Genomic DNA, 8,855 nt, shown 5'->3' with positions numbered 1-8,855 from the left:
TCCACTCCTCTGAGAAAAAGATGCAGAGGAAGACAGAAACAAGAGTCTGAGTCCGACTGTCACCGCTGAACCTTTGCCAAAACATTTGAGGAACTTCGCTGAAGACGCAGGCTGTCGGAGGAGAGGGTCCAGCCCCACTCCCTCCTCCTCCTCCTCCTGAGAAAGGGGGGAGTGTTTCCCTATGGTCCTCAGTCTTAACACTTCGCAGAGCGCTGAGACGCCACACTGAGCTCTGGAAGCTAGCTGTGACGGACAAAAGCCACACACACACACTTGGCATGGATAGCAAAGTCCTAGCGCTGGTGGCCCTGCTGACGGTCACCATATGGAGCCCAGAGACTGAAGGTAAGTGGGTTACGGCAAAATAGTTTCAATGCTCATATTATTTTACTATTTTATACTATATCTTATATATTAAAATAATATATAAATATTATATAAAATGTAAATATAAATATTAAAATAATTGAGGCAGTTTTGAACTACAGCAATGCTTTTTCATGTTCAAAAAACATTTTTCAAGTTGACGTATATTTAGCTATAATTACAGTACCAATCAAAAGTTTGGACACACATACTCATTTTAGTGTAACAGTAAGATCACCCATGAAATATTTTCCCAATTGTCCATGTGTTTTATGTAGTGACCGAAAAATATGTTTTTTTTTTGCATCCAACTTCAAGAAACTATAAAAAAATCATTAGATTACGTTTTACAAGAAAGTACTATTTCATAATTATAAAATTTCACGTTTAATTCAATATGCTTCTTTTCATTTCTTTGTAATGCTTGTGAAATTTACTAGAAATTTCTTAGGGGAAATTGTTTCTACACCATTTTTTTCCCCAGTGTATATCTTATTGAAGGCATTCACCCCCCCTCCCCCAAAAAAAAACTAATTACAAGCATACGTTTTTATGGCTTAAAGATCACAAAATATATTCAATAATGTTCACTTGGCGTGGTGTTTAGTCAAGGCTTAATGGGCCGGTGTTTAACATGACAAAGGGAACAGAGAGTGTCAGAATATCTATGGGAATTTCAGAGTTTGACTTCCCTCATAACCACGTCCGTTCCGGCGGAGCGCAAAGGAAACCAGGGAGATGTGAAACCATTCAGAGAATGTTCTTCAACAGATCCATTTAATGCACATATTCCGGAGCAAACTTGAGAGGTGCCTGGAGAGGCATACTGTGATTACGGGATTCGGCCGTATTTAATGTTGAGGACCCTTTTTATGAAAAATGTGGCGAGTGAAAGGCAGACCGGACCCCGTGAGAATAGACGAGAGCCACTAGAATGGCAGACTAATCTCTTTTTAATGATCAGGGCTTGTTAATGGACGCAGGTGATTGGACACTTTCAGATGCTTTTACAATAAAGTTCAGTGATTTATGTTGTACTGTATGATTAGATTGCATTAGCATGAATTACGGATTGCTTTAGTTGGAAATTAAGTTTCTAGAATGTGATTTTAGAAAAATGTACAATACAAATGTTCTGTCAATAGAATTTAAAGGTTCAGATCAGATAGAAAACAGCTCTGTTTAATAACTTTTTACAGTGAAAAATGTTACTTTACAAGATTATTCATCTTGTTATTACATGAACTCACAAAAACTGTAATAATCAGTGACAATATCAAAAAACTATTGGGTAACTATTTCATTGTTTTACATCAATACACAAAATTTTAACAGAAGATTTGCTCTGTTTTAACACATTTAAATATGTTTTTCACTATATTTCCATGAATGATTGAAAATAATATGAAGAGAACCAAGGAATTATGTTAAAAATTCAAACATATATTTTTTTTTAATATCTATATTTTGAAGAATGCACTCTATTATTAAAATATTTTTAATGTTTTTGAAAGAAGTCTCTTATGCTCATCAAGGCTGCATTTATTTGGTCAGACAGTAAAAACAGGAATATTGAGAAATATTATTGCAAATTAAAATAGCTGTTTTCTATTGTAAAATATTTTAAAATTTAATTTATTGCTGTGAGTCAAAGCTGAATTTTCAGCATCATTACTCCAGTCTTCAGTGTCACATGATCCTTCAGAAATCATTCCAATATGCTGATTTGCTGCTCAAGAAACTAAAGTAACACTGCTATTATTTTGGAATTTTTAAAATTTGTAATAAACAATTATAATAAATGAAATTAATGTATTCATTATAAATGTATTATTCAGCATAATATATATATATATATATATATATATATATATAAATATTTTAGCACATAAATACACATATAACTAACTAGACAGACATGACTTCTAAAACAAGACAAAACAAAAAGCAAAATAAAACACAAAACACACACACACAAAAAAAATAAATAAATAGCAAAAAGCAAGACAAAAAAAACTAAAAACAAAAAGCAAAACAAACAAACAAACAAAAAACAGAACAATTGTTGCTTTCTTATTGAAGTCTACTGAACTGAAAAAAATATATATTGGAGTAGGATTTACATTGAAATTTCACAAATAATTACAAAAAAAGGGAAAGTAACAAATTGAAATTTTGCTTAATTGATTTACTACTTGAGTTTTAAATTGCAGAACTGTTTATTGTTAATCGAATAAATAGAATCAAATTAATTTTCCAGAATAGTGAATATTTTCAGCCAATGATCATTAAGAGGTTCCATTAAGATCGTAAGCACCCTGCATAAATTTCCATATGAGTCTTCACTTTAAATACTTAGATGTACATGTCTTTACATGTTAGTGCATCTGAGTTAAGCTAAAGAAGTCTCTTATGCTCATCAAGGCTGCATTTATTTGGTCAGACAGTAAAAACAGGAATATTGAGAAATATTATTGCAAATTAAAATAGCTGTTTTCTATTGTAAAATATTTTAAAATTTAATTTATTGCTGTGAGTCAAAGCTGAATTTTCAGCATCATTACTCCAGTCTTCAGTGTCACATGATCCTTCAGAAATCATTCCAATATGCTGATTTGCTGCTCAAGAAACATTCCTTATTGATATCAATGTTGAAAATAGTTGTGCTGCTTAATATTTTTTGTAGAAACCGTTTCTTTCAGGATTATTTGACGAATAGAAAATTCAAAAGAACAGCATTTATGGGAAATAGAAATATTTTGTTACTGTCACTTTTGATCAATCTATTGTATCCTTGCTAAACAAAAGTATTAATTTAAAAAAAATTAAACTATATTAATTTAGCACTTACAGTATTATATAACAAATTATCTAAAAACTTAACTTAAAATCTGTTTAAGATGCATTTTTCTCATTTTTCTTGTTCTGATCACATCCCAGCTAAACCCATCAGTCTGGTGGAGAGATGTTGGTGCCGGTCCACTCACAACACCGTCCCGCAGAGGAGCATCCGTGAGATTAAGTTCCTCCACACGCCCAGCTGTCCTTTCCAAGTCATGTGAGTCAGTTTTCCAGATCCATCTATCTCACAGGCTAAACTGTGTTCTGTATGCTTTGCATGGCTACATGAAGTTACACCAATGAACGTCATTTTGAAAAACAGAGCCAGAAATAGCTCATGAAGTTACACATTTCCAGTTTAAGGAGTCAAATCTGTGTGGGAATGTAGCGATGTGCTTTATTGTTCAGAGTATAACACAAAAAACAACCAAATGAGAAAATATGAGAGAGCGATTTTGTCCAGGTTTTCACAACACAATACTTGTTAAGGGTCAAAATGATTAGCTTTCTGTTGCGAGCAACCATGTCGTTTTCATTTTCACCAGCATTTGGAATTACTTCAGCAGTCTGGAATGTATTAAACCGAACCAATTGTACCCCGTCGATCAGCAAAAAGCCAAACGTTACGGGGGGATCAAGGATATAGGGGTTGCAAAGGTTAGCGTGTAGCCGAGGGTCATTTGGGGAACACACTTTGGCCGGAGGAAATCACCTTTAATCTGCCGTCTTCCACACATCTTGTTTAGAAATCCTTTTGGATTCATTGGCCCAGATGAAAGACAGCCACCAACCCTCCCCCCCCCCAGACCCACACATCACTCATTTTGTTGTTAGCATTAGCTTGCTGTGAGCTAATTACTACCTGCTGGCTCGGTCCCAGACCACCGACAAGCTCGCTCGAAAGATCGTTTAGACTAGCTAGATTAACCCAGAGCCCAAATCACAAACAAACAAACAAATATAGATAAAGTCAATGGATGACATCCCGCCAGAAATCAAACAGGGATAGCATTACGCTTTTATTTAGCTTACTGATCGGGAAGTTGATTGTGAGGATTGGTGAGTAGATTTGGGGTTAAGCGGATCTTTTATCTGTGCCGACAGACTCCATTTGTCTAGACAGATTGAGAGATCCGTGTGTGTGTGAGGTGTAAGCAATACGAATAGCCATTTGAATGGCAACGTGAGCCACTAACTCTCAAACACAACCTTTTGGCACCGAGGTGCGAAGTCTGGGTGTCATTTGCGTGGTTTTCTCCATGTGTGGGGGAATGAAGCATTCGAGGGTATTTTCCTGGCTGTGCCAAAGCTAATCTGGAGGTCAGATATCAATCAGAAAGATTTCTGTTTGAGAGTATTTCAGACCCTTGACTTTCTATTTGCCATTAAAGGGGTCATATGATGCGATTTCAATTTTTCCTTTCTCTTTGGAGTTACAAGCTCTTGGTGCATAAAGAAGATCTGTAAAGTTGCAAAGACTAAAGTCTCAAATCCAAAGAGATATTCTTTATAAAAGTTAAGAGTCAACCACGCCTACCTAAAACGGCTCGTTCTAACACGCCCCCACAAGTCTACGTCACGATGTGGAAAGATTTGCATAACACCACCCAAATGTTCACGCAAAGAAAGAAAGCGTAACTTTTATTCTCGCTGTAGTATTGTTGAGCTTTGTAAAAATCGATGCGTTTCAGAAGGCAGGGCATAGAGGATAAACAATAATGTACAGTATGTGGAAAATAATGTGTTTTTTTTTACCTTAAACCGCATAAGCACATTGCATTACACCAAATACACAACATAATGTTCTTTTTAGCAACATCATATGACCCCTTTAACAACAAAAAAAACGCACATCAAAAGTCGCCTTCTTTGCCATATATACAGTATATGCATGTATAAATCTCACATCAGTAGATCACTAATGGACACTTTTCACATTTCCGAGGTTTCCCTTATGAAAATTAATCACGGTTTTATTATAGTAAAAGTGTAGGATCCATGTTTTTTGGCATATTTATTTTTATAACTACTACAGTTCTACTACAAATGGTTAAACTATGGTTAATGTAGCAAAACCATGGTTAATTTGTGGTTACCATGGTTTAACTATAGTAACCATGATTTTTTTGGTTTTATTTGCAGAAAAACCATGGTTAATTTTCGTTTCAAAAGCAGAAGTCGTCATAGTTGGGCAAATTTGTATAGTGGTGAATGGAAACTACAACAAATATAACGATTGTGCTCCCATTTGCTCCAATAGCAAAAAAAAAAAATCCACAATAGAGTTTTTCCAACTTTCCAAAAGAGGAAAAAAAAAATATTGAGAGATTGATTACTTTGGTCATAAAAGAGAAAGATGGCAAATTTGCCGTCACTCACATTCACACAACAGCATTAACCAATTTTATTTAATTTAATGCAGAGGTAATAAAACATATAGTTATTTTAGTGTATATATAGTATAGTTAGTACAGTGTTATAAGTGTACATTAAATTTTTTTATTAAAATATAAAAAACTTTACTATACTTACAGTGTTAATAACTGTGGAAACATGTCATCACAGTCTGTTTTTTTATACATTTCATTTGAATATTAATCAGAATATTTGAAAATTAGCTTGAATATAATTTTAGTATTACTGTATCAGTGTATTGATGCAGTATACATTTAATTTCAGAAGAAATAAATAGTATGTTACTTTAGACACTTTACTTCAATAATATATTTTACTTTTTAACTATATGCACATGTACAGTGCTGGGAATCACGGTCAGAATCTTCCGAATCATCAAAAATCCCGAACTTCCAGACAGCACAACATTGTCCTTACAAACCTCTTCTAATTCAATCCTGTTATCTGATGGAGTGCAGTGACTCCTGCCAGTACAGTAGAATAGAGGGGCTGCAATGTAGTCCTTGAAGGACAGCTGATATGATCTGATAAAACACACTGTAGAACCGCTGAGGGAGAAAGGTACAGTCCCTCTTTTGCTCTCGTCCGAAACAAATCCCTTCTTTTCTCTCTCTCATTACCAGTGCCAAGCTGAAGAACAACAGAGAGGTCTGCATCAACCCCAAGACCAAATGGCTGCAGCAGTATCTAAAGAATGCCATTAGCAAGTAAGAAGAAACTCTTTCTGCACTAGAAAAGCAGGAGTTCTCTAAGGAATCATGGGATGAAATACAGACCTGTTCCTTGTAGACTTTAAAAAAATCATTAAAATGTAAAAATTTAATGAAGAGAAAGTTAAACTACACTGAAAAAAAAAAATTGGTGATGAAATGATTTTCACTCAGAAATTGCTAGTAAATTTCACAAATAATTACAAATAGCAAGTAACACATTAAATTAAATGAGAAGTTTAGAAAGTATAATTTTGAAGTAAAATGACTATTTCTTGTTGTGTACAAATTTACACAACTTGTAATTTGTTATTTTACACAAAGTACTTCTCGTCCAAATAAATGCAAGAATAAAGTAGCATTAAGTGTTTAAAACAAATCTTAGCTGAAATTTACAAGTTGTTGTTCTTAACATTTAAATGTGGAATGTTATTGGCTAATTTAAGGTTATAGAAATGACACGTTTACCTAAGTAGGTAATTAGGCTCTAGCACAGAGCCCTAAGCATTTAGCCCCTGTTCTTTAATTACACTAATTGCAGATTAATGATGAGGTAACAGGCAGAGCAGAGAAATTTTACACCACTATAATCGACCTCCTATTGTGCCACTGAGCCAAAATGACTGATGCCATTAAATATAACATAAAAAACTACTGATGCGTCAACTATTGTTAACAGTCAGCTGTTGTTATTGTAAACTAAAACAAAAACTATGAAAAAATATTTTATTATGTTAATTAAAATAAAAATAAAATATTAGACAAAAAAATACTCTTTTTTTTTTTTTTGGGCAACTAACTGAAATAAAACTAAACAAAAATTACTAAAACTAAAAATGAAATTAAACTAAAACTAAACAGAAATCATTTTGATGTGACAATTTGTACAATAAGACTAAAAGTTTAAAAAAAAAATTGTTCCAAGTGATGTACTTGCAAAAGATTGTTAGATACATAAAAGTTCACACAGAAATGTTCAAAGACTACAATTACATATTTCATCCTCAAAACTTGCAAAAACTTTACATTTATTAAAAAATCAGTCTCGTCTGCAAAACTTGTCTTGAAGGTTGGTATCGGATGTAAAAGATAATAAGTGATTGTTCATGTCTAACAATATGATTGTTCTTTCTTTTCCAGAATAAAGAAGAAGCGCTCAAAGTAAACAGCTGAGGAAGTGTGGGGAGGACCATGGTGCATCTCTGAGCTCCAAAGAGGCACACGTCCTCTTCTCTCGCTCTCTTTGATCACTCCTTGTCTTTCTGGACTGCTTGCACAAACAGCACTTCACCTAAACCTGCCTCTCAAGCATCCAGACAGCCTGCAGCTCACCAAAACACAAGCCAACACCTTCCTCCTGACGCACTGCTACTGCTGGCTGTGATTATTGACTGGTGCACGTGTGCGTCAATGAAGCGACTGAATGTGACCGTGACCGTTTGAATGGGAAGGCAAGAGAGATATCTACAGGTTTTCCGCAACTTAAAGGGCAGTAAAAATGAGAGTTTGTGTCATAGCTGTGAGGGATGTCTAACCTTTAGGATAGTTTGGGATTAATAAGGGACGTAAGCAAGTGAAAATGAAGCAGAAATTTAAAACGGTCCTGTTCAAGCTTTCACTTTTTGCTATTTTGCTGCTCATAGCTTAGTATAAGTGTTTAAAAGCTCGCCAGCACACATGAATGATCCAGCATGCTAACACTAGCCCTGTTCCAAAACCTAGTGAGCCACCTACTGAACAAAAAAATTGGTGTAGAAACAATTTTCACTCCGAAATTGCTAGTAGATATTATAATAAATTACAAAGAAATGGCAATTGAACATGACATTTTGAAGTAGAAAACCTGAAATGGTATTTTCTTGTAAAACCTACTCCAATAACCTTTGAAAAAAAAATTTACAGTGCGAATAACAGCTAAATAAACTGCCTTTTAAAATTTAAGGAAGTATCAATTATATTTTACAAATAAAGCAATCCCAGAATGCATTGCGACAAGCTTCGTAAAAAAAAATCCAAGATGGCGGATGTGAAATGCAAATCATAAATATACTTAAATTTCATTAAATGCTGAATAAAAAGTTATACATTGATTATTTTCCCAATATTTGTATGTATTTTTATGCTTAAAATCGCAAATAATTATTACGCAATAGACCTTAGTCAGATTAGATGCCATATGGAATTTAACGCAGATGAAAACTGTGAGGGATAGACTTAAGCCCCGTTCACACCAAGAACGATAACTATAAAGATAATGATAAATATATAGTTCTAAAAATCGTTCTCAATATTAAAGAATAGCAGAGTCCACACCACAACTATAACGATAAAGGCACGGAGAAACGATATCGTTGGAATCACTTTCAGAACGTTTCTTTCCAGCTGATGAACGATAAAAACATTGACAGCCAATCAGAATCAATCCTGCTGTCACGAGCTTGAGAATTTAAAGCGGCAGACGAGCATGCACTTAGAATAAACAGACGATATCGTTCGCTGGTGTGGACGCTAATATCGTTATCT

At 34.3% G+C, this 8,855-nt stretch overlaps 1 protein-coding gene across 1 annotated transcript; it reads left to right on the top strand.

Annotated features, from left to right (window-relative positions):
- Positions 1-218: 218 nt before the first annotated feature.
- On the top strand, positions 219-8,102 carry LOC107742101 (stromal cell-derived factor 1-like). Its single transcript, XM_016554974.1, has 4 exons — positions 219-345; positions 3,307-3,424; positions 6,246-6,329; positions 7,473-8,102. Exons 1-4 carry the CDS (start codon positions 279-281, stop codon positions 7,495-7,497), a joined length of 294 nt encoding a protein of 97 aa, XP_016410460.1. The 5' UTR covers positions 219-278; the 3' UTR covers positions 7,498-8,102.
- Positions 8,103-8,855: the final 753 nt, after the last annotated feature.

Source organism: Sinocyclocheilus rhinocerous, unplaced genomic scaffold (assembly GCF_001515625.1).
Source record: "Sinocyclocheilus rhinocerous isolate Xijiao unplaced genomic scaffold, SAMN03320098_v1.1 scaffold2873, whole genome shotgun sequence".
Lineage (NCBI taxonomy): Eukaryota > Metazoa > Chordata > Actinopteri > Cypriniformes > Cyprinidae > Sinocyclocheilus > Sinocyclocheilus rhinocerous.
This window is presented reverse-complemented; position numbering and strand designations above follow the sequence as displayed.